The sequence below is a fragment of the Trachypithecus francoisi genome, unplaced genomic scaffold (genome assembly GCF_009764315.1).
Source record: "Trachypithecus francoisi isolate TF-2019V2 unplaced genomic scaffold, Tfra_2.0 Lachesis_group0, whole genome shotgun sequence".
NCBI classification, from domain to species: domain Eukaryota; kingdom Metazoa; phylum Chordata; class Mammalia; order Primates; family Cercopithecidae; genus Trachypithecus; species Trachypithecus francoisi.
In genome coordinates, this window is record NW_022681453.1 from 134,444,691 (window position 1) to 134,471,659 (window position 26,969).

Genomic DNA, 26,969 nt, shown 5'->3' on the forward strand with positions numbered 1-26,969 from the left:
ACTATCTGGGAGGAGGAGAAGGGTATGTATATTTAAGTACTGTATCTAATGAACCACAAATAAGTGTATTTCTTCAGGATGTATGTACTCTAAGTAGTAGTTCCCCCTTATCCAAGGGAGGTAAGTTCCAAGTCCCAACATAGATGCCTGAAACTGCAGATGGTACCAAACCCTATCCCACTGACATCAATCAGAACATGTTTCTGTTCATGTCTTCCACTCAGAAATCTAGTCTTTTCCATCATAATATACTTATCACACACACTGGCTATAACTTCTGTAGTTTGAGATATAGTAGGAAAACTAGCACAGATTTTTCTTTTCTTTCTTCACTATTTCATGAATAGAAGATGTGTTATTACCATAGACCTTAGCAACCTCAGCACACAATTTTTTTTCCTTACTAAGTTGAGAACTTCCATCTTTTCACTTAAAGGAAGAATTTTATGGCTTCTCTTTGGCATATCCAAATTGCCAGAATCACTCTTCCTCTTTGGGGTCATTATTAAATAAACTAAAGGTTACTCAAACACAACCAATGTGATACCATGACAGTCACCCTGCTAACAGAGCCAGCTCCCATGAGACTATCTAACAGGTAGTGTACGCCGTGTAGATACACTGGACAAAGGGATGATTCATGTCCTGTGCAGGATGATGCAAGATTTCATCATGCTACTCAGAACAGCGCACAATTTAAACAAAAATAAACAATTATTTATTTCTGAAATTTTCTATTTAATATTTTCAAACTATGGTCAAACGTAAGTAAGTGAAACCTCAGAAAGCAAAATCACATGAAGGAGAGACTACTGCACAATGAACCATACACGGTTTCTAAAAACAAAATGGGTACCAATCAACGTGTAGCCTATTTAAAAAACAACAAAAACAGGAAGGTATTTCCAAGATATATAATGTAAATGATCTGAATTATCAATGGAAAAAGTTTTTCTGCAAGACCTTATCAGTTCGGCACTTCTTTCATTATTCCAGTTCTGATACTTTTAGTATTTCCCCTCCCGTGCCAATGTTTTCATGACAGAAGGCATTTTAAGGTCTGAAGAAGGCATTCCCTCCACACCCTCCAAAGCCACTAACAGACTTTCCAGTCTTCCCTTCTTTCTTACTTTCCCTGTGGTTCTACTGGAAGAGCTGTCTCTTCTGTTGTTGAAAGTCAAACCCTCCCAAGCCCCATCACACACACTCACACCCATACACACCCTCCATTTTACAATGTCCTCCCCTGGACTTTATCCCAACCATCTGATCTCTCTTCTGGGTCTTTGCTCTCTACTTCTATTGGTTCACTCTCTTCATCATAACTAGGTTCAAAGTCTCTCTGATCTTTAAAAGGCAAGCAAAAAATCTCACCCTGGTCCAATTCTACCCTATCTTCTCTTTACAGCTTTCTCACACCTCCCTTCTCACTTCTCACTCTCTTCAAATGACTGCAATCTGGCTTCTGCTCACATCACCTTATTGAAATTGCTCACCACAAAAGTCACTAATGACCTCTAACTACCAAACCCAATAGAATTTTTCTATTCTTATCTCATCTGTCTTTTCTGGACTTCTGCTATCACTAAACACACATTCTTTCTTAAAACTCTCATCTCAGCTTTCTCCAATACTAGTGTCTCCTGGTTCTCCTCTTTATTCTCTCCTCTCTCTCCTTCAGAATCCTTCATAAGCTAGCATCTTAAATGTTAATATAACTAAAGCTTTCAAGCTTCAGCTCTTGCTCATTTCATTCTATATTCTCTTCTGGGTCATACTGTTAGTCTGTAAATCTCTATGCCCAAGCTAGAATTTTCTCCCACAATCCTGATCCAACTGGCTATTAAAAATTGAGGCTTTGTTCAGTATGGCAGCACATATACTAAAATTAGAAAGCTACAGAGATTAGCATGGCCTCTGTGCAAGGATGACATACAAATTTGTGAAGCATCTTTATTTATTTATTTTTTTATTCAGGCCGGACACAGTAGCTCATGCCTGTAGTCCTGGCACTTTGAGAGGTGGGCAGATCACTTGAGCTCAGGAGTTCAAGGCCAGCCTGGGCAACATGTAAAACCCCATCTCTACTAAAAACAAAAATTAGCCAGGCATGGTAGCACAAGAACTTGCCACAGTGCTCTAACCTGGGCAACAGAGTGATACTCCGTATCCAAAAAAAAAAAAAAAAAATTGAGGCTCTCCCACTAGAACCTCAGACACAATACAACCCTAATTTAATTTATAATCATTCCCTTAACCTTCCTCTTCTCTTTTATATTCCCCATCAACTACCCCATTACCCAAAATATGAAACAAAGACTCATCATAAGGGTCCTTCCTGTTTTCTATTCTCCCTCCATATTCAGTTGCTAAGTCTCAACTACTTTGCTCCCATCAAGATTCTCTTTACTATTTCTTCCATCCAGACCTTCCTCCCTATTCCCATTGTCACTGTCTTATTTCATGTTATCACCATCTTTCACTAAGGTAACTATAACAGCTTCATGACCAGCCTGGGCAACAAAGCAAAACCCCATCTCTACAAAAAACACAAAAATTAGCTGGGTGTCGTGGTGCATGCCTGTAGTCCCAGAACCCAGGAAGCGGAGGTTGCAGTGAGCTAAGATCGTACCACTGCACTATAGCCTGGGCAACAGAGCAAGACCCTGTTTCAAAAAATAAATTAAAAACTGTAACAGCTTCCTAACTGTTTTCTGCCTTCTACCTTCTACCACTCACTCTCCACTGGGTGGCTAAAGCAATTACACTGTAATTCAAATCTGAAAAAGGATTTGCCCTTTAATGGCTCCCCACAGCTTTGAAAATCAAAAGTAAATTCCTCAGCACACAAATCCTTTCATGATTGGTCCCTATTTCCTCTCTAACATCACCTCCTCCCATTCCCTAGCCCCTCTCCAGTTATACTGAACTACTTACTATTCTGGCAGTTTTCCACCATAGTGCTACCTGCTTTACACCCCTGTGTCTATAGAGCTCTTTGAAGGCAATATACAAAAACTCATTAAACAAGGCTGTTTATGGTGATACATATTAAAACGTTTTCTTGAAACCAGACAAACATTTATTTCGCATTTGATTTCATTAGTTTAAATGTTTAAAAACCGGAATAAATCCACCTGTCTTTCTTTTGGGCTCTTCCTCCAATGTGCGTTAACCTGGCCAAGTACGGCATATGCTGCTGCTGAATCCTGGTCCTCCAAGGCCTAACAGGCTCACCCCCAGGCAGGGCCTGGAGTCAAAGCAAATAAGAAGGTGGCCACAGGTACAGTCTCAGTGGCATCAGACATTGTTTGGGCTGATTCCTGAGGTATCTCTCCTGTCCCTCAGGACAGCCAGGGTCTGGCACTCTAAGAAGTAGCTACTGGCTCACGATCATATGACCACTGCAGGAACACCAACCCCAGCAGGTCCCAGCTCCAGCCAGTTTCCTCTGAGTGGCATGTGAGAATGGGCTTCCTGCCCTTCTGTTTGTTTGTTTTTATTTTTATCATCCAGATCTAGTTTCAAAGAGCTCCAAAATGTCCTTGCCACATGTGGACCTGAGAGCAAGAGATGACTTTTCAGAGCCATATTCTTGTTGCACTTGGACAAAACAAATAATGTCTTTCATAGTTTCTTTGTATATCTCTTCAATAGGTGGCTGACCCAACATTTTTCCTTTTTTTTTTTTGGAGACAGGGTCTCACTCTGTTGCCCAGGGCATGATCATGGCTCATCACAGCCTCGACCTCCCTGGGCTCAGGTAATCCTTCCACCTCAGCCTCCTGAGTAGCTGGAACTACAGGCACATGTCACCATGCCTAGCTAATGTTTGTATTTTTTGTAGAGACAGGGTTTCACCATATTGCCCCAGCTGGTCTCAACTCCTGGGCTCACAAAATCTGCCCACCACCTCGGCCTCCCAAAGTGCTAGGATTATAAGTGTGAGCCACCATCCTCAGCCAACCCAACATCTTTGCCCTATACAATGAAAATACAAAATACAAAATGAGAATACAAAAAATAAAGCATTACATTGTAAAAAATTAATTTAATTGGTCCAAAATATACTTAAATTAAATAAAATATGCATTTCAATAAAAATGTCTACAGTGAAAGACTTTATGCATTCCGGGAAACTTCACGACATCTAGATAGGGCCAACATGCACAGAGGACACTAAGGGCATTTGCATCCAATCACAATTTGTAGCAGGTTTCTTATTCCAATCTGCAAGTTACACTGAACACATCATGAGCATCAGTTCAGCAGAAAACCAATTTTGTTTGGGAAAAGAGTAAGAAAGCTCCAGCCTCAATTTTGAGTTCATTACAACTTCTCAAGAATATCACCAACAGCCTAAACAATATGAGTTCAAAAAAGTAAACATGTTAAGATGACATAGTTTAGATGTCTCTTCCAAATATCATGTTGAGATGTAATCCCCAGTTTTGGAGGTAAGGCCTGGTGGGAGGTATTTGGGTCATGGGGGTGGATCTCTCACAGCGTGGTGTGTCCACACAACAGTTAAGTTCTCATGAGATCTGGCTGTCCCCCTTACGCTCTCATTTCTGCTCTAACCACATGACGTGCCTGCTCCTGCTTCACCTTCCACCATAAGTAAAAGCTCCCTGAGGCCTCCCCAGAAGCCAAGTAAATGCCAGTGCCATGCTTGCACAGCCTGCAGAACGATAAGCCAATTAAACCTCTTTTCTTTTTAAATTACTCAGTCTTGTCTATTTATAGCAATGAAAGAACAGCCTAAAACATAAGGTAAACAGAAAACTCTTTAGAAACCCAAATACGTTTTCTTGCTGTCTTTATGTTGAATTCTCCATCTACAATGGGCAGTCATGAGGATGGTCTTCCTCAGGACAACATGGTCACAAGACTGGGACAATGCAGGGGGACTGAGAGGGAGAGTCAGGGGACAGGGGAGAGGAGGCGTTGCCTCTTGCTGCTTTTTCACATTAGAGACAAACTATAACACACAATCCACGGGCCTGCAATCTTCTCCTTTTATCATCTGGCATTAACACTTGATGTAGTCATCTACTTTATTCAAGACGTCCTCCTTGTCCCACAAATGATGTTCTGCAGCTTCAACATTCAGCGGATCGTCAAAATTCAGAAGATTAGTAAACAAATAGTTTAACCTCCAAACAACATCCTTTAATGTTCTCGTGGGAGCCCAGCCAGTGCTGTCAATTGAATGTTCTCAGTAAACTTTAGACATATTTCCCCCATCTCTGTGATGTTGGGGTACCAGATCCTGGTCAGGCATTTGACTTTGGAAGGCACCATGTTACATGCATCAGGAAGTCCGGTTTTGAGCTGAAATCTTCCACCCTGGTAGTAACCCTTGTCTGGGGTTACAGTCAGCAGAAAGCAATGAAGCTTTTTAGATCAGGAAATACACTTGACATGTACAAGGTAAATAAGCTCAAGCTCTGCAACCTCTTTAACAATCAATTTGTCTCTCACAGAACCCTCTGAGTGGGGCCAGATGCTATGGCTGACGTCCCAGACCCTTTGAGACTGTCATCGCACTTCAATTTGCTTACAGGTGTCAGCATTACTCACTCCTGCCTTTACCCTGGGCACCCCAAGACACGTGAGGCAGGCCTGGGCAGTGGTGGCAAGACACGGCCCCTCATAGCTACATTGGCTCCAGGTGGCAGGACCAGAAGTCATTAGAACTTTTAAAACATGAATAGGAAGGACACATTTTTATTTTATCACACTGATTCCTTAATAGGAGGAAGGAGGGGGATAAGCCTGGGAAACGAAACAAAGGACCTTAAACTTGGTTTATATCTCTTTCTCCTGTCCTTTCTTCCTAACATTTTAAAGAAAAGATCTGAAACAACTGTGACAACATGTTAACATTTGATAATGCTGGGTGTTGAACTCATGGATACTTATATTATTGCCAAAATCTTAATGTTTCTCAAAAACAAGCCAGGCATGGTAGTGGTGCCTGTAATCCCAGCTACTCGGGAAGCAAGGTGGGAGAATCACTTGAGCCTAGGAATTCGAGTCTGGCTTGGGCAACCTAGCAAGACCTCATGTCAAAAACAAAACAAAACAAAACAAAATACTACAGTAGTACATGAAACACACTCAAATGACTTTAAAACAAGAAAATCCTCTAGCTTTAAAACTTTTGTATCACAGTGTTGATGGTGCTAAAATTGCTATTTTAAAGGAGGCAAATTTACAACTCATAATTTGACAGAAATGCACCAAACCAAGCCAACAATGCCAGCCGCACATACATCCATAATATAAAACCTATGCAACTGGCATGGACAAAAGAGAGATAATGTACAATTTAGGCCTTTAAAGACTATGCTTTAATTTTAAGAAATTTGAAATATAAAATTTGAGAAAGTAAAACATTCAAAGAAAATGACTAACTCAGGTAGCAAAGACTCAGAGTTCATTGTGTTTAATTTTGTTTACTCTTCCATGACACTCATGCCAAAAAAACACTGAAAGACAAATTAAGAGACATAATATTTACTGTGTTGCCATGGTTTCCAAATTAACAAAAATTATTGCTCTATTTCCTAGCAACTTCCCTTTAGTACAAAAATTTTTAATTAAATCTTACAACATGATTATGTTTAACCACTTTAAGTTTTCGGTAGTTGAGGACAAATATTTAAATTTTTCTGTGCACAAACACCAACATGTAGTAGATAAACTATAGAAATTATAACTCATCTTTTTCTGATGTCAAACAACTATATCTTCCATTTACTCAGAGACTTTTTGACAGCAAAAATATTCTTTTGGAATGAGAGATGACTTTATACAATCCAATAAACAGTATATAAAAAGTAAAACTTTGGATCTGCAATGACATATTTAACCAAAAATACTAATTTGGGGACTAACAAAAATACTTGTGATGGGGGAAAAAGGGTGTTACTAGTAATGTCTTCAAATTTAGGTAAATGATATTGTGCTATCTGAATATTTTTCTCCAAATCCCTGTAAGTCACAGGAATGGCAAAGATTATGACAAGGAAAGTTATACCAATACTTTTCAGTCACATTAAGACAAGACTAAGTTTTAAGGCTCAATAATCCTCCCTTAATTCCAGTAAGAGGAACAAATCAAGGGACAGTGAGATGCTGAGAGTAACACTGGCTATCACAAAAAGTGTCCAGGACCAGGCTCTAGAAGTAGGGAAAAAGTACAAGCAAAGTGTTACCCCAATCACATTCCTCACCCTCCTCTTTTGTCTTAGTTTCAGTGTGTAAATGGAGAAAACACTGAGTCTGCACTCAAAGAAAATTGGCTGAGGGCCTGTAATCCCAGCACTTTGGGAAGCCGAGGCAGAAGGATCTTTTGAGCTCAGGAGTTTGAGACCAGCCTGGGCAACACAGCAAGACTCTGTCTCTATTATTATTATTATTAATAGTAACAAATAAACAAATAGAATTAGCTGAATTCATGCACTAACACCACCTGAAGGAATCCTAAATGACTAAAACCACAACTTAGATTTGTTCTTTCAAAGAATCTGTCTAATAAAAACAATAGGCACAAAGGAGGATAATTATTTTTTAACTGGGTAGAAATAGAAAAACATTCCCTTTTTATAATTTAAAAAAAAACTCATATTTCATAATATTCTTTCTTTTTTAAGAGACAGGGTCTTGCTATGTTGCTGAGGCTAGTCTCGAACTCTTGCGCTCAAGCAATCGTCACACCTCAGCCTCCCAAGTAGCTGGGACTACAGGTATGCACCACTGAACCCAGTCATTTCATAATCTTCTATGAATTTTTGTGTACCACCACTGAGAACATGAGTATTTTAAATAAGAGTAATTCTGCCTCCTGTGGAGTTTCTTTTCAGACAAATCCAATTTACACAGAATAATCCGAACCAAACACATGGGATAATATCACTGAACTGCACACTTTAAAAAAAGAAATCCAGGCTGGGCGCAGTGGCTCACGCCTGTAATCCCAGCACTTTGGGAGGCCGAGGTGGGGGAATCACCTAAGGTCAGGAGTTCAAGACTAGCCTGGCCGACATGGTGAAACCCCATCTCTACCAAAAATACAAAAATTAGCTGGGTGTGGTGGCGCGCACCTGTGATCCCAGCTTCTTGGGAGACTGAGGCAGGAGAATCACTTGAACCTGAGAGGAAGAGGTTGCACTGAGCTGAGATCATACTACTGCACTCTAGTCTGGGTGACAGAGTGAGACTCTGCTTCAAAAAAAAAAAAAAAAAAAAAAAAAAAATCCAAATGTTCTAGCAGACACAAATGTGAAACAGCCACGGCGCTTCCTTTCTTACCTCTTACAAGTAAATTTACACGCCATATTTTTTATTTTTATAGGTGGGGGTCTCACTCTGTTGCCCAAGCAGGAGTGCAGTGGCAGGATCACAGCTCACTGAAGCCTTGAACTCCTGGGCTCAGGCAATCCTCCTACCTCAGCCTGCTGAGTACCTGGGACTACAGGCACATGTCACCACACTCAGTTAAACCAAATATGTTTATGTGTAAATTCTGCTCAACACAAAAATCTCTGGATATTCTTTACTAGACTCCAATTCTTATGATCCTATCCTGAATGAGCTCAGGAGTTCGAGACCAGCCTGGGCAACATAGCAAGACCCTGTCTCTATTAAAAATCATAATTATTAAATAATTATTAATCATAGAGATTAAATGTACAGACTCTGGAGCCAACCTTCACGAGTTTGAATTCAAGCTCTGCTATTTCTTACCTATGTAACCTTGGGGAAGTCACTTATGACTTCCTCTTCAGGATCCTATCCTCTGATCTAGAAAAGATAATCAGTTTCTATGTCTGACATTCATTCTCTAGATTTAAGAGAACTATGCATAAGAACATCAATTTTCTTTGGGTTCTGGACTTTGGAAGAAATCACAGAATTTTAGATCCAGAAAAAAAAATCTCAGATCATCAGGGACAAAAATCAGCAACATTCTTGTTGCTGGGCATGGTGGCTCATGCCTGTAGACCGATGCAGGCAATCACCTGAGGTCAGAAGTTCGAGACCAGCCAGGCCAACATGGTGAAACCCTGTCTCTACAAAAACTACAAAAATTAGTTGGGTGTGGTGGCACACGCCTGTAATCCCAGCTACTCAGGAAGATGAGGCACAAGAATCACTTGAACCTGGGAGACGAAGGCTGCGGTGAGCTGAGATGGCGCCACTGCACTCCAGCCTGGGCGACAGAGTGAGACTCTCTCTCAAAAAAAAAAAAAAAGGAACATTCTTGTGACTTTCACTTGAAGAAGTATGCATAAAATGTGTTTTCTTCATAATTTCAGCTCTAAAACAAGAAAAGCAATAATACTCCAGGCTTCCGTGATGCCTTAAAAAGACTTTGCAAACCCTTCAAGAGGCTTCAATTTCTTCTCAAAAGGAAACTCACCATTAACACTCACCAAACTGACTAAGGTAAGGCAGCATAACTAGCTTTCACTCTACCCTCATCATTCTCCTTTTGAGAGGCTAGGTATCTAAGGGTCCCCAATTTGATACACCAGGTATATGCTTTCAGACAATTTCATTGAAAGTCAACTCTGAAATGGCATTTTTCACAAGCCCATGAAAATATCAAAGCCAAACACACACAAAAGGTAAGCATTCAGATTGGTCTTCTGAAACCCTAGGGAAAGTGATCCCTTCCGACATTTGCTCTTTTGAGATCTTCCTACAGCTATAATAGCCTGAGCCCCCAGAGCAAAACAGCAACATGCCTATTACAGACATGACAGGACTTAGAAATCTACCCACATTCCTGCCTTCACAGAATAGTCTTCAAACATTTCAATATCTTTTAAAAATGCACTTAGAGGAGGCCAAGGCAGGTGGATCACTTGAGATCAGGAGTTTGAGACCAGCCTGAACAACATGGTGGAACCCTGTCTCTACTAAAAATACAAAAATGAGTCGTGTGTGGTGGCATATGCCTGTAATCCAAGCTATTCAGGAGGCCGAGGCAGGAGAATCACTTGAGCCCAGGAGGCAGAGATTGCAGTAAGCAGAGATGGCACCACTGCACTCCAGCCTGGGCAACAGAATGACACTCCGTTTCAAAAAAAAAAAACCCCACCACACTCAGAGGCCGGGCGCGGTGGCTCATGCCTGTAATTCCAGCACTTTGGGAGGTGGAGGCGGGCAGATCACTTGAGGTCAGGAGTTTGAGACTAGCCTGGCCAACATGCAGAAATCCTACCTCTACTAAAAGTAAAAAATTAGCTGGGCATGGTGGTGTTCACCTGTAGTCCCAGCTACACAGGAGGCTGAGGCAGGAGAATCACTTGAACCCAGGAGGCAGAGGTTGCAGTGAGCCAAGATCATGCCACTGCACTCCAGCCTAGGTGACAGAGACCCTGTCTCAAAAAAATAACAATAATAAAATTAAACATAAAAATGCACTCAGGTTTTTCAAGATGAAAAGCATTCTGGGCGGGGCACGGTGGCTCACGCCTGTAATCCCAGCACTTTGGAAGGCCGAGGTGGGCGGATCACGAGGTCAGGAGATCGAGACTATCCTGGCTAACACGGTGAAACCCTGTCTCTACTAACAGTACAAAAAATTAGCCAGGTGTGGTGGCGGGCACCTGTAGTTCCAGCTACTCTGGATGCTGAGGCAGGAGAATGGCATGAACCGGGGAGGCGGAGCTTGCAGTGAGCCAAGATCACGTCACTACACTCCAGACTGGGCGACAGAGCAAGACTCCATCTCAAAAAAAAGAAAAAAAGAAAAGCATTCTGGAGATGGATGGTGGTGATGGCTGCACAACAAGGTAAATGTACTTAATGCAACAGAAGTATACACTTAATGGTTAAAATGGTAAAATTTATATTATGTTTATTTTACTAAGATTATTAAAATGCATTCAGTTCCATATTTTAGCACACAAATTATTCAGTTTATAAACCATATTTATGCTTTTTGCTTCTTTTCCTCTTTATTCACATTACCTGCTTTTTGGCCAACTGAGAAGCATGTAAACCTGAGCAAATCCTAAGCAGCAAGAAGAAAAAGAAGCTATTTTTCTTTATTGATGGCATTCCCTGTTCAATTCAAAAAACAATCTGAAATTAGGAAAAGATAAACTAAACTCTTAAGATTTAACAACAACAACAAAAAAGATTAAGCAGTTTATCATTTTTATTGTTGTGGGGATTTTTTGTTTGCTTCTAACTTAAGGCGAGAGAGAGAGAGAGAGAGAGGAGAGAGAGAGAGAGAGAGAGAGAGAATGTGAGAGTATGTGAGGCAGGAGGATCACTTGAGCCCAGGAGTTCAAGTCCCGCCTAGACAACATAGCAAGACCTCATCTCCTTCAATCAACCAAGCAATACAGATTTCTAGGCTCAACCCCCATAGATTCAGATTTACTAAGTATGAGGTATAGCTTGGGAATCTGTACGCTGATAAAGCTCCCTGGGAGACTCCGATGATCGGTCATGTTTTAGAAAACCTATCTTAATAAGTTTATTTTACAAAAAGAGTCCATTTTACCTTTCTACCAGTCTTCTATTATCATTTTCAGTTTCTGCTTTTCTGTTTTTCATTTTGAGACGGAGTCTCACTCTGTTGCCCAGGCTGGAATGCAGTGGTGCAATCTCGGCTCACTGCAATCTCCGCTTCCTGGGTTCAAGCAATTCTCTGCCTCAGGCTCCCAAGTAGCTGGGATTGCAGGTGCCAGCCACCACACCCAGCTAATTTTTGTATTTTTAGTAGAGATGGGGTTTCACCATGTTGACCAGGCTAGTCTTGAACTCCAGACCTCGTGATCCACCCGCCTCAGCCTCCCAAAGTGCTGTGATTACAGGCGTGACCCGTCACGCCCAGCCCAATTTCTGCTTTTCAATAAGCAACAAATAGCCTACTGCAAGCCTAACACTGTTCTAAAGGTCAACATGCCTTATCTTCTCTAACCATCACAACACTGTGAGACAGCAAAATAATATTACTCCCATTTTACAGACGAGGAAACTGAAGTCTAAAGAAGTTACTTAACAAAATTACTCAACCAGCAACTAGTATAGCCAGAATTCAAAGTCACACTTGTAAGTCTCCAAAGCCCACCTCTCCTGGAACATGAACAATGACTCAAATGGCTGAATTTTTAGCCTTGCTTCTGATACATTTTAGACAGTTATCTGAACATCATCTGTTTCCTCAGCTGTAAACATGGCTAATAATAATATCTATCTATCCTACTTAGCTCAAGACTTTTGAGAGAATCAAGATGTAAAACTGCTTTCAAAGTCATGAAAAATTACTGAAAAACAAAAAACAAGCTATTAATGGTAGAATTAGAGAGGACTGAGAAACAATCTGACATAGTAAAAGGTTAAATGCACAGACTCTGGAGCCAAGCTTCAGGGTCTGAATCCAAGCTCTAGTATTTCCTAGCTATGTAACCTTGGGGAAATTACTTAATTTTTCTGTGCAATGGTTTCCGCATCTGCAAAATGCAGATAAAAAAACTGATTGCAGAATTTTTTGCAGATTTTTATAAGGATTAAATGAATTAATGCATGTAAAATGCTTAGAATAGTGTTTGCCACATAGTAAGCACTCAATAAGTGCTGGATGTTAGAATCCTATACAATTTTTAAAGAAAGCATCACATTAAAAAAAAAAAAAGTTCAAATACTTAGTGACAACACAAAAGGACACTAGAAGGTGGTGGCATTTTCCTCCCTTATAGAAATCAGGGTAAATCTCGCCAATTTTGAAAGGAAACATTCTGGGTAGTTTCAATTTTCAACTACAATTATGTTGCTTCCAAAATGCTTCATTTGTGCAAACAGTTAAGATCACTCACTGTAAGTCGTATCTACTTTTTCATCTTTTAACTGAAAAATATCTCTTTGATTTTTATTTTAAGTTCTGGGATACATGTGCAGGACCTGCAGGTTTGTTACATAGGTAAACATGTGTCATGATGGTTTGCTGTACCTATCAACCCATCACCTAGGTATTAAGCCACATATGCATTAGCTATTTATCCTGATGCTCTCCCTCACCCCACTGTGCTCCCTCTCCACAGGCCCCAGTGTGTGTTATTCCCCTTCCTGTGTCCATGTGTTCTCACTGTTCAGCTACCACTTATAAGTGAGAACATGTGGTGTTTGGTTTTCTGTTCCTGTGTTAGTCTGCTGAGGATAATGGCTTCCAGTTCCATCCATGTCCCTGCAAAGGATACGATATAGTTCCTTTTTATGGCTGCACAATATTCCATGGAGTGTATGTACCACATTTTCTTTATCCAGTCTATCATTGATGGGCATTTGAGAGTTGATGTAACTCAAATGTAACCCAAAACTATAAAAATCCTAGAAGAAAATCTAGGCAATGCCATTAAGGACATTAGCATAGGCAAAATTTTCATGATCAAAAGCAATCGCAACAAAAGCAAGCATTGACAAACGGGATCTAATGAACTAAAGAGCTTCTGTAAGGCAAAAGAAACTACCATCAGAGTGAACAAACTATAAAATGGGAGAAAGTTTTCGCAATCTATCCATTTGACAAAGATCTAATATCCAGAATCTGCAAGGAACTTAAACAAAATTACAAGAAAAAGAAACCCCATTAAAAAGTGGGCAAAGGACATGAACAGATACTTCTCAAAAGAAGTCATGTATGCAGCCAACAAACATGAAAAAAAGCTCCACATCACTGATCATTAGAGAAATGCAAATCAAAACCACAGTGAGAAACCATTCACACCAGTCAGAAGAGCGATTATTAAAAAGTCAAGAAACAACAGATGCTGACAAGGCTGTGGAGAAACAGGAATGCTTCTACACTGTTGGTGAGAATGTAAATTAGTTCAACCATTGTAGAAGACAGTGTGGTGATTCCTCAAAGACCTAGAACCAGAAATACCATTTGACTCAGCAATCCCATTACCTGAAGGAATATAAATCATTCTATTATAAAAACACCTGCACATGTATGTTCACTGGAGCACTATTCACAACAGCAAAGACATGGAAACAATCCAAATGCTCTCATTGATTTTTAATGTATTTTTGTTATGGTAATATCACAATTTCTTATCAGGTTTTAGGTAGTAACTTTCCTTTGCTTCAAATAGCCTCCTACAGCATTTGACTTCTAATTCAAAAGCTAACCGAGTAGCTTCCAAAAGGAAAATCATAACAATGAACTGGATCAAAAGAGTGTGTAATGTGTCAAAAGGAAACTACACTATTCCTAAATGAGTTATTTACTAATAACAAAGAGGAAGTGCTATGGTAATAATTCTCACCAAAAAAATATAATTTAATGATGCTCTTAATGATGCTCTGAGCAACTCTCATACCATATTAGTTTATGGTCAGCCTGCAGTTGCAGATAGAGTCTGAAACAAAGTTGGCAATTGACTAAGAAATCCCAGCTGGTAGTCATGTTGACTTTCCAATATACTGCAGGAAATGTTGCCAGTGATTCAACAGGTGACACCCCTTCCCTTCTTCTTTTTTCTGAGTTACAACAAACTGAAACAAAATTGCCCCAGAAGTTCTGTTACCAACTAAAAGAATTAAACATAAAAATTCCACTGCAATGTTTCAAAAAATAAAACATTGAATCTGAACAGACAGGAAATATTGTTTCCATCAACATTTATATACCACCTCTAAAGCATATTAACAGAATAGCCCAATGAGTATTTCTATATAGTCCTCATATCTTCAACATTCTAATTATCCTAAGTTTACATTCGAAAGATTAATTATAAATTTCAATACATTATAACAAGTACATGGAACTCAAGTAACCCACAAAAATATAAAGAAAAATTAATTTTGGATGCATTGGATATTGTGAAAATTGATTATATACATTGGAATTATCTTGTCATACCCAATTAAATTAGAGTCACGAGACCAGGGGGGAAGAAAAGGAAAAGAAAAGCACTTAGGGAACAAGCACCTGCCCAGGGATTATCTGGCAAGCTAGCTGCTGAAATGACCTGTTATAACCTTAAGATCAGTTTTACCTAGTAGCTGCAGAAATGAACTGCGGTAACTCTAAGACTAGTTTTACCTTCCACAGTCACTCACAAATCAGAGCATGCCAGCTCCCAAAAACTTCGCTAGTGCCAATGCATTTTCTTTCAAAACAATGCATAACATTTCTCTAATAAAAACCTCAATCTTTTCTTTGTTCTTTGGACATACCAAAGACCAATGCAGTCTGTGTGTATGCCCAAATTACAATTCTATTGTCTCAAATAAAACGTGTTGTTCAGAGATTCATCTCTATATTTGATTTCTGTTGATAATATCCAACTATATTTTATTCTAATACACTATTTTAGAGACCAGTTATAACATCTTGCTCATGATAAACATCCGAAACTAGTTCAATTAGTAAACGTCTATCTCTGTCAAATCGGCATTTTTACAATACATCTGTGCAACTCAGTGTTGAGAGGGGATTTACCAAACATACCTCTCTGGCAATGTTACTCAAAGCTTCATCTTCTGCAGAAAATCGGTCTTTCACAGGTGTTCTTTTCCTCCCAGAACCAGGAGTCCCCATCTTGTGTTCTTAACAGTCTTTTAACTTTGCAAGTGATTTAACTGTGTTTTCAGCCCTGAAGTAAACAAAAACATAATAATTTATTTCTTCCTGTGCAATTTTCATGTTCATTTATACATTCACTTTTAACAGAGAAATTGTATTTCTTCCTAGAGAAATCAGTCACCAAATACCTCTTCCCACTACCAAATTATTCCAATAAATTTTAGAATATTTAATTTTATACTAATTACTAAACCTCCCAGCTCTTTTCACTATGCTACCCACGGCAACCTGTGAGAGTGTATTACAATATTAGCCTCAGAAAGCTGCCATCAGCGGAAATTCTACTTAACCACTTAAAATTACTATAGCTGGGCAGCCTGGCCAACATGGTGAAACCCTGTCTCTACTAAAAATACAAAAATTAGCCGAGCAGGGTGGCACACGTCTGTAATCTCAGCTACCCGAGAGGCTGAGGCAGGAAAATCACTAGAACCCAGGAGGCAGAGGTTGTAGTGAGCCAAGATTGCGCCACTCCAGCTTGGGAGACAGAGCGAGACTCTGTCTCAAAATAAATAAATAAATAAATAAATTACTATAGTTATTTCTAAAACCAATTTCCATACCAGAATGAAAAAATTTCAGAAGTTATTCAGCCTAAACTTTTAGAAGATGTTCAAGTGGTTTTACTACTAAGCCTTATAGTTACAATACTAACTTTGCTTTTTAGTGTAATTTAAGAAAAATTCCAATTAAACCACAACAACGCCAGGCACAGTGGCTCTCACCTGTAATTCCAGCACTTGGGGAGGCTGAGGCGGGCAGGTCACTTGAGGCCAGGAGTTCGAGATCAGCCTGGCCAACATGGTAAAACCCCCATCTCTACTAAAAATACAAACATTAGCCAGGCGTGGTAGCACATGCCTATAATCCCAACCACTCCGGTGGCTGAGGCACAAGAATCACCTAAACCCAGGAGGCGGAGTTTAGGTGAGCCAAGATCATGTCACTGGACTCCAGCCTGGGTGACAGAGAGAGACTCCATATCAAAAAAAAACAAACAAACAAACAAAACAAATGGACAAAAAAAACCCAACAACCATATAAAAGAAAAAAATGAAGGTTTATTATTCTGTAATTAACGATAACCAACACTGTCCATATAACAAATACCTGAGTGTCTGTTGTTACCAGGTACTACAGGAGGTGCTAAAGGTACAGTGATGAACAAAACTGATGTAGTCAAATGATTAAGAACATATCGCCAGGCGCGGTGGCTCATGCATGTAATCCCAGCACTTTGGAAGGCCAAAGTAGGTGGATCACCTGAGGTCAGGAGTTCAAGACTAGCCTGACCAACATGGTGAAACCCCATCTCTACTAAAAATACAAAATTAGCGGGACATGGTGGCACATGGCTGTAATCCCAGCTACTTGGGAAGCTGAGGCAGGAGAATCACTTGAACCCAAGAGACAGAAGTTGCAGTGAGCCGAGGTTGCACCCCTGCACTTCAGCCTGGGCAACAAGAAGGAAACTCCTTCTCAAAATATAAAAAAAAAGCATGTATCTATGAACCTGTTACTATTACTTATTAGACTTATTTTAACAAAAGGGAGAAGAAAAACCCATCCGCCAGGATTAAATAATAAGGATGACAAAGACCATCTAACCTTTCTAACACATGGTATTTGAGATTAAAGATTACCATGAAAGAATGCAAGCCAAATTTCATGACCTGTTTTCTTCTATACACATTGCTAACAAGTATAGCTCATTTAGCTAAATATTCCGTAACTTAAAAAAATTTTGACTTCCTTTAACAAAATAAACCAGCAAAATTTCATTACAGTATGAATCACAAAGGAATTCTCAAGTAAGTCTGTCCTCACAGAATTGGCTATATTGAAATTCTAAATGACTTTAATGTACTGGAATTTACTTGATTCAGGCTAAATAAAGCAGAACTACTCCACCAAAAAGTTTTCTCCAATAAAGATTCAGGATATTCCCAACTTATCTGACACCATTTCTCATTCATCAGAGCTAACTTATTATTCTGTCCACCAGAATAAAGACTGATGATGGTTTATTACTTTTATTTCACTAGAGAAGATATATCTGGATATGATTATTAAGAACTCATTTAAAAATGGAAACACCAGCTGGGCGTGGTGGCTCACGCCTGTAATACCAACACTTTGGGAGGCCAAGGCAGGCAAATCACAGGAGATCAGGAGTTCGAGACTAGTCTGGCCAACATGGCAAAACCCCATCTCTACTAAAAATACAAAAACTAGCCGGGTGAGATGGCGCATGTCTGTAATTCCAGCTACTTGGGAGGCTGAGAGATGAGAATCGCTCGAACCCAGGAGGTGGAGGTAGCAGTGAACCGAGATCATACCACTGCACTTCAGCCTGGGCAACAGAGTGAGACTCCGTCTCAAAAAAAAAAAAAAGGAAACACGAAAAAATATACTTCTTAATGTAGCAGCTGATATATCCCAGACACAAATCAGAACAACTCCTGAAAAGGACAGAAAAGTTTTCTCAGGGGTCTCCAATCATCTTCAGCATAATTTTGAAGATTATACACTTAACTAATAGTAATAGTGTATATATTGCTGGTGGGAATGTAAACTAGTACAACCACTATGGAAAAACAATATGAAGATTTCTTTTTTTTTTTGAGATTGGAGTCTCGCTCTGTCGCTCAGGCTGGAGTGCAATGGTGCAATCTCGGCTCACTGCAATCTCCGCCTCCCAGGTTCAAGCAATTCTCCCGCCTCAGCTTTCCAAGTAGCTGGAACTATAGGCTTACGCCACCATGCCCAGCTAATTTATGTATTTTTGGTAGACAGGGTTTCGCCATGTTGGCCAGGCTGGTCTCGAACTCCTGACCTCAGGTGATCTGCCCGTGTTGGCCTCCCAAAGTGCTGGGATTACAGACGTGAGCCACCAGGCATGATCCGAAGATTTCTTAAAGAACTAAAAGTAGAACTACATTTGATCCAGCAATCCCACTACTAGGTCTCTATCCAAGGAAAAGAAGTTATATGAAAAAGACACATGCACACACATGTTCATAGCAAAACAATTCACAACTGCAAAGATACGGAAAAAACCCAAGTGCTCATCAACCAATGAGCAGATAAAGAAAATGTGGTATATACACACCATGTAATACTACTCAGCCATAAAAAGGAATGAAATAATGTCTCTTGCAGCAACTCGGATGGAGCTGGAGGCCATTACTCTAAGTGAAGTAACTCAGGAATGGAAAACCAAATATCATATGATCTCACTTATAATTGGGAGCTAAAATATACAGATGCAAAGGCATAAAAATGATATAATAGACTTTGGGGACTTGGTGATGGGGACAAGGGCGGGGGTAAGGAATAAAATACTACATATTGGGTACAGTATAAACTGCTTGGGTGATAGGTGCACTAAAATCTCAGAAATCACCACTAAAGAACTTACCCATGTAACCAAAAACCATCTGTACCCCAAAAACTATTGAAATTTTTTTTTTTTTGAAACGGAGTCTCACTCTTTCTTGCCCAGGCTGGAGTTCAATGGCACGATCTTGGCTCACTGCAGCCTTTGCCTCATAGTTTCAAGTGATTCTCCTGTCTCAGCCTCCCAAGTAGCTGGGACTACATGTGTGTGCCACCATACCTGGCTAATTTTGTAATTTTAGTAGAGATGGAGTTTCACCATGTTGGCCAGGCTGGTCTCGAACTCCTGACCTCAGGTGATCCACCCGCCTCAGCCTTCCAAGGTGCTAGGATTACAGGCATGAGCCACATGACCAGCCGAAATAAAATTAAAAAAAAAAAATGGTAATGGTGTATACAAATATTAGCCATCTACTAAAACAAAGCGACATGCAACACAATGTTCCTTTTCAGACTACAGTGACAATTTAGTGAACGCACTGTGGTATCATCCAATATTTGTCCACTAGTCAACTTTCCAAGGACATAATGAAAGATATTTCACAGAAGCAGGAGAAAAAATGTAAGCATTTTCTAATTTCAGACACATAAAAATAATCAGAGAATAAAAATAGATTTGGCTAGAAGTATATCAATAGTTTAAGAGTGGTTTTGTTAGGAAGATAGCATTATGGATGCATTTTTTCCTTAATTCTCTAAAATTTCAATAGCATTGAGGAAAAAGAGATGCATTTTAAAACCAGACGTGGTAGCTCACATCTAATAATCGCAGCAACTTTGGGAGGCTGAGTCAGGAGAACTGCTTGAGCGTAAGAGTTTGAGACCAGCCTGGGCAACATGGCAAAACCCTGTCTCTACAAAAATTTAAAAAAAAATTAGCCAGGCATGTTGGCATGTGCCTGTAATTCCAGCTACTTGGGAGGCTGAGGTGTGAGAACTGACTGAGCCTGGGAGGTCGAGGCTGCAGTGAGCCATGATCACTGCACTCCAGCCTGGGTGACAGAGTGAGACCCTATCTCAAAAAAATAAATAAATAAAAATAAAAACATTCCAATCTAAGGCGCAAGAAATAAACTAGCCCCCAAATGGATCACATCCAAATTAAACATAATATGCTATACTACTGAGATGCCAATCTGAAACCACTGCTGGTAGCATTCTTTTGAATGTACTTCTTTCTTTTCTTTCTCCTCTATCCCCATGATCCATTTTCTTTCTTTCTCAACTAACAATGCCTAAGCCTTACACCTGCCAGAGTACTCCTGGACCACAGATTTATATAAAAAATTCTTTCTTAAAATTGCTTCCAAACAAAATCGTTTCAACAAGCTCCAGAATAGGCAGCACTGAGAAAGAGATGACAGGAAAAAGCAGCACAGGATAAGCAGGAAATAGGAACAACTTCCTATCTTCCTTATCCTTCTTATCATATCTACAGAGAGCACCTAGGTGTTTATATGACTGATTGGCCAGGTCCAGTTGCCTTTTTCAGTTCACATAATGCAGATCAAGAACGACCTAGCTCAAAGGATAACCTAGTATTTTTTAAAGAACTGTATTATTTGTACCCTGCAGGCAGGTTTCCTTACCAGTATTAGAAAAATGACGACACTGGGCAACACAGTGAAATCCTGTCTCTACAAAAAAAAAAAAAAAATTATCCAGACAAGTTGACGAACACCTGTAGTCCCAGCTACATGGGAGGCTGAGGTGGGAGGACTATGTGAGCCAAGGGAGGTCAAGGTTACGGTGAGCCGTGATAGTACCACTGCACTCCAGCCTGGGTGACAGAGGGAGACCCTGTCTCGAAAAAAGAAAAAAAAGGAAAAAGGAAAAAGGAAAGGTTTTTCAGTTCTCATGCAATCTATTTTCTACTAACTCCAGGTCATTCTTTATCAGTGATGGAGGAAACCTTGAAAGAAATAAGATTCCTAACATAGCCAGTGGGAAATCTTTCAACAAAATGACAAAACTGAGAATGTAGACTCAAAGGAAACCTTAAATAGATTATTTTGTTTCTGATTCTAAAGGACTTGCCGTAAATTTCCACCCCAAGGTTTCCTCAAGAACACTTTTCTTCAGGAGCACATTAACTCCTTCGAGTGTTTCCTTGGTAGTATCAAACAACTGAAAGAGCTAAACCTTTTCCTCAATTGATAAGAACAAAACTGCCTGTATTTCTGTCAAGTTCTTTACCCACACAGTGTCAAGTTGATTTTCCCCAGATGGTTTTGTCATGAAGCATTTGTCTACTTAAGGAAAAGAAGGAAAGTATCTTCAGGATCTTGTGGAATATAAACCTTCCAAAACAGACAGATATTTCAATAAGGCTTTCTCTTCTCCAATGAGCTTCTCATATAATACACATCTGAAACAACAGGCATTTTGCCACAGTAAATGTGGCACTTCAATCATGATATTGTCCACTTTTGTAAGAACAGAATGTGCATATAGTACCAGTATGCCACATTCTAAATATAGGACACTTAGAAAGTTCTGTGCCTAATCTGGATCCTGATAGATAGTTCCTTTATATCTAAGTATTGCATCATGGAGAATTCAAAATACTGTCCTATATGTCTTTGCATCACAGCTGCCATTACTGTGAACGCTAGTCTGCACAAGAAAACATTTTGTAGTTATTCATAAACAAATCCCAGTACATGGAATTGTCCCTGAACTAAAGACTTAGTGTGATTGCAGTTGTTGCCACTTGACAAAACTTAAAATGAGAAGATTCAAGTTCAACTGATTGCACTACCACTTGCTGTGTTACCCTCCCCACTTTCTACACCTTCATCTCTTTATTAGTTTCATCGATATAACATGGTTAACGTGAGGCTCAAATGAATGAAGAAAAATCCAAGCATTTAACAAACTATAAAGCACTCCAAAAATATTTAAAGCATTCTGAATTAACTACCTGTTTTGCATATTTAGCTTGTGAAATTGACAAAAAAAAGCAATCCTGGCCTTTCTTCATAATTTCATACTTTTAACCAAACAAAAATATCCTTGATTTCCTCCAGCATGCACTAATAGCATTAAACCATGCTAAGAGTTTCTGCTAAAGTACAGAACAATTTGGAAAAAATAAATGCCTTAACTATAATCATTTTGCTGTCTACCACATGTATATAATAAAAACAAAAAAGGAGAAATTCTTAAGGAACTTTGTATCAAAGTTTATTTTTAAAACTCTAAATGAATAACCAAGTTTTGGGAGTGCAGCCTTATAATGGTTCTGCTAGTCCTCTTAGTAGAACACAAGTGACTTAAAATAGAAGATAGAGATCATTAAATGTTGTATTTAAAATATTTGCATATTGTTCTATGTAAATTTTACCTCAAAAGAAAAAAGTCTTCTATACAAATATTAAACTCTAGGCAATCATGTGCATGCTAAAATATTTAGGGTTGAAGTGTACTGAGATCTGCTACTTCAAACTGCAACAATAAAAGATTAAATGACGGAATCCAGATGGTAGGTACATTAGTGTTCACAGCACAACTCTTTCAATTTTTCTGTATGTTTAAAAAAAAATTGTTTTTTGAGACAGGGTCTCTCACTCTGTCTCCCAGGCTGGAGTGCAATGGTTCGATCTCGGCTCACTACAACCTCTGTCTCCCAGGCTCAGGCGATTCTCCTGCCTCAGTCTCCCAAGTACCTGGGACTACAGGCACACACCATTGCACTTGGCTAATTTTTGTATTTTTGGTAGACACAGGATTTCGCCATGTTGGCCAGGCTCATCTTGAACTCCTGGGCTTAAGTGATCCACCTGCCTCAGCCTCCCAAAGTGCTAGGATTACAGGCTAAAGCCACCGTGCTCAGGCTATGTTTAAAATTTTTTATCATTGGCCAAGCATAGTGGCTCACTCCTGTAATCCCAGCACTTTGCGAGGCCAAGGCAGGCAAATTGCTTCAGCCCAGGAGTTTGAGACCAGCCTGGAAAGCAAAGTGAAACTCTCTCTAAAAAAAAATTTTTTAATTTTTAATAATAAAATGTTGGGGAAAGAGTAACTGCTCAAGAAGTGTGGATGACTAGGTGAAAAAAAAGGCATGGGAATTAGGAATTGCAATTAAAAATCTTGAGTGAAAAAGAAAAGGAAGGCAGGCGTAATCATAGCACTGAAGAACACCCAATAGTTACATGGACATTAAAAATAAAGATTATGTGGGGTGTGGTGGCTCACGCCCATAATCTCAGCACTCTGGGAGGCCGAGGCAGGCAGATCACCTGAGGTCAGGAGTTCAAGACCAGCCTGACCAACATAGAGAAACCCAGTCTCTACTAAAAATACAAAATTGGCCAGGCATGGTGGCACCTGCCTGTAATCCCAGCTATTTGGGAGGCTGAGGCAGGAGAATTGCTGGAATCGGGGAGGCAGAGGTTGCAGTGAGCCAAGATCACGCCATTGGACTCCAGCCTGGGCAACAAGAATGAAACCCTGTCTCAAAACAAACAAACAAACAAACAAAATAAAGATTATGGCAGGGCACTGTGGCTCATGCCTGTAATCCCAGTACTTTGGGAGGCTAAGGCAGGTGGACCACTTAAGCCCAGGGGTTCAAGACCAGCCTGGGCAACACGGTGAAACCCTGTCTCTACAAAAAACACAAAAATTAACCAGGCATGATGGCACACACCTGTAGTCCCAACTACTTGGAAGGCTGAGGTGGAAGGATTGCTTGAACCCAGGAGGTAGAGGATGCAGTATGCCTTGATCACACCACTGCAATCCAGCATGGATGACAGCGTGAGACCTTGTCTCGAAAAAGTAAGATAAAATAAAGATTATGGGCAGGCAGAAAATGGCTCCAACCAGAAGAGGAAACAAGGAAAGGAAAAGGAGAGGAAGACAATGAGGAGAGGGGGGAGAGAGGAGGGAAAAGAAGAGGGAGGGAGGGATTACAGTTAAAGACATCAATCCTGCAAATATCTAAATGAGATCATTACATTAAAATGAATAAATCATTAGCTGAACCTACAGAAAGAATATAGAAGGTATATTCAGAAATTGAGGCAAAATACAAAATGAAAAAAACATATACAGGCAAAACTGGAAAACTTGGCAAAACAAGGAAAGGCAAATGCTAAACACAAACTAAATGTCAGAAGAACATTAGAAACTATAATGGTTCACTTAAACTCATACTTTATAAAGAATAATGCTTACAAAGGATGAGAACCTACACAATCATTCCTCCTACTTTTATAGTCAGTTGTCATAAGAATTACCAAAGATATCTTTAAAGTCTCATATTTTGACTACCCACTACCCTCATATCTCCAACGCAACTGATTCTCTTTCCATTTCCTCTCCATACGATAACATGCCAGCGGTTGCATTTCTTTACTTGGTAAATTTATGTTCATTTAATGTTCATTTATAGAATAAATGGGCTATATGTTGGACATAAATCTTTATACTATTTCATCAACTGTGCAGTTTCCCCAAATTAGGAAGATAGACTAAACAACAATTCATTTATCTGTATTTTCTGAGAAGCAAACCACTTTCTAGTACCATTCAAATAGCTTCCTTTCTTGATACCTTTTAAAGTATCTCAGAGATGTATGGACATACAATCAGAGGATAAAAGAAAGGAAGACCGACAATTACATATTGCTGAGAGTAGGAAAGACTTAAATGTGTGAAACAGGTCAGGCAGTGGTGGCTCACGCCTGTAATCCCAGCACTTTGGGAGGTCGAGGCAGGGGGATCACTTGAGGTCAGGAGTTTTGAGACCAGCCTGGCCAGCATGGTGGAACTCCATCCCTACTAAAAATACAAAAGTTAGCCAGGCATGGTGGCACATGCCTGTAATCCCAATTACTCAGGAGGCTGAGGCAGGAGAATTGCTTGATCCTGGGAGGCAGAGGTTGCAATGAGCCAAGGTCGTATCACTGCACTCCAGCCTGGGCAACAGAGCAAGACCCCACATCAAAAAAAAAAAAAAAAAAAGCATGAAATAAAGCAGAAAACAGGAAAGGACTAGAAGTATTAGAAAGAAAAATATAAGCCCAGGATGAATCAAGATGAAACAAAAAATAAGAGAAACGGGAACACATGTAAGAAGGATATAATTTTTCAATATTAAAAAAAAATGCAATCAATATGAAGGAGGCTCTAAAGCTAGAAATTTTCACAAAATAAAACCTATCATATACCTTTAATTTTTCCCTTTTCAACAAATATCTACTGAGAATTAGCAAGACACTATTTATATAGCACTGTCACTGCCTTGTAAGTAGGCAAAAGAGAACACTGGGAAAATAAAAGTGGTAAAGAGATCAGAGAGAAGGTTCTCTGAAGCACAAAAGTTTTTATTTTGAAGAAGTCCAAATTATCCATTTTTTTCTTTTGTTGCTTCTTTTGATGTCATATCCAAGAAACCTACCTCAAGGCCACGAAAATTTATTTTTACATTTTCTTCTAAGAGTTTTACAGTTTTATCTCTTACATTTAAGTCTATGATTCATTTTCAGTTCATTTTCGTGTATGGTATGAGGCAGGGATCCAACTTCACACTTTTGCACATGAATATCTATTTGTCCCAGCATCATTTGTTGAAAAGACCATTCTTTCTCCCACTGAATTATCTTGCCACCCTTGTCAAAAATCAACTGACCATAAAAGGGTTTATTTCCGGATACTTAATTCTATTTCACTGAGCTAAATGGCTATCCTATGCCAGTGTCACACCATCTTGATTAACATAGCTTTGAGGTAAATTTTTTAATTGGGAAAAGTGAGTCCTCCAAATTTTTTGTTCTTCCTTTAACACTATTTGGCTATTCTAGGGGCCTTGCATTCCCATATAAATTTTAGAATGAGTTTGTTACTTTCTCTTTTTTGTTTTCATTGACACAGAGTCTCGCTATCAGCCAGGCTGGAGTGCAGTGGCACGATCTCGGCTCGTTGTAACCTCCTTCTCCCCGACTCAAGCAATTCTCCTGTCTCAGCCTCCTGAATACCTGGGATTACAGGCATTGCCACCACACCTAGCTAATTTTTGTATTTTTAATAGAGACTGGGTTTCACCACGTTGGCCAGGCTGTTCTCAAACTCCTGACATCAGGTGATCCACCTGTCTCCGCCTCCCAAAGTGCTGGGATTACAGGCATGAGCCACTGTACCCAGCCTGAGTTTCTCAATTTCTGGGGGAAAAAAAAAAAGGGAAAGAAAAAGAGGGGGAAAAAAAGGCAGCTGGGGTTTTGATACAAAAATTAGCCAGGTATAGTGACTCACACCTGTAGTGCCAGCTACTTGCAGGGCTGAGGCAGGAGGACTGCTTGAGCCCAATGAGTAAGCCTTAGGCAAAACAAAACAAAACAAAACAAATCACTTAAAAGTCTTTATATTAAGTAGTTAGACCTCCAGGTCCCCCTTTCCATTGCTAGGCTACTACCTCAGCTTCAACTTCATCTCTTATTCCCCAGGATACCAGAAGTTATAGAAGACAAAGGAGCTCTGGGGAAGGGAAGGGTGAGCAATGGGAATAGGAATGGAGTAGGAAGTGTGGGCTTAGGTGAAAGTATGCATTTTGAAATGTGGGACTGCTTCAGCCACCTTTAAATCACCCACCCTGCTACCAAAATATATATCGCTCTTCGAGGGAGGTCAACATTGACCAACCCCACCTACTTTCAAACCAAGAAGTCTGTGAAAACCCCCTAACGCAAAAGAATAACTTCGTGAAAATAAACTATACAGGGAGAAGAAAACTTCAAAAATAACCATCATTAATATCTTCAGAAAATTAAGACAAATTATAGCCATGAAATAAGAACAAGAGGCTATTAAAATATTCAGAGAGGCCGGGCGCGGTGGCCCAAGCCTGTAATCCCAGCACTTTGGGAGGCCGAGACGGGCGGATCACAAGGTCAGGAGATCGAGACCATCCTGGCGAACACGGTGAAACCCCGTCTCTACTAAAAAAATA

At 39.7% G+C, this 26,969-nt stretch overlaps 1 protein-coding gene, 1 non-coding gene and 1 pseudogene across 30 annotated transcripts in view; 1 reads left to right on the top strand and 2 right to left on the bottom strand.

Annotated features, from left to right (window-relative positions):
* LRRFIP2 (LRR binding FLII interacting protein 2) overlaps positions 1-26,969 on the bottom strand; it is a 131,459-nt gene that overhangs the window by 87,060 nt on the left and 17,430 nt on the right. For 27 of the 28 annotated variants that reach the window (XM_033212014.1, XM_033212012.1, XM_033212013.1 and 24 more), the window contains one exon: positions 15,485-15,629. In XM_033212014.1, the coding sequence (XP_033067905.1) occupies positions 15,485-15,574 (90 nt within the window). In that variant the 5' untranslated portion in view covers positions 15,575-15,629. Of the gene's footprint in view, positions 1-15,484; positions 15,630-20,607; positions 20,656-26,969 lie in introns of all 28 variants that reach the window. The other variant, XM_033211992.1, reaches the window with a different exon arrangement.
* Positions 1,859-1,962, top strand: LOC117084610. Its single transcript, XR_004437539.1, has one exon. It is a non-coding gene; the product is annotated as a U6 spliceosomal RNA (small nuclear RNA).
* On the bottom strand, positions 4,025-5,576 carry LOC117083871 (annotated as a pseudogene). Its single transcript, XR_004437240.1, has one exon. The product of XR_004437240.1 is annotated as an NEDD8-conjugating enzyme UBE2F-like (transcript).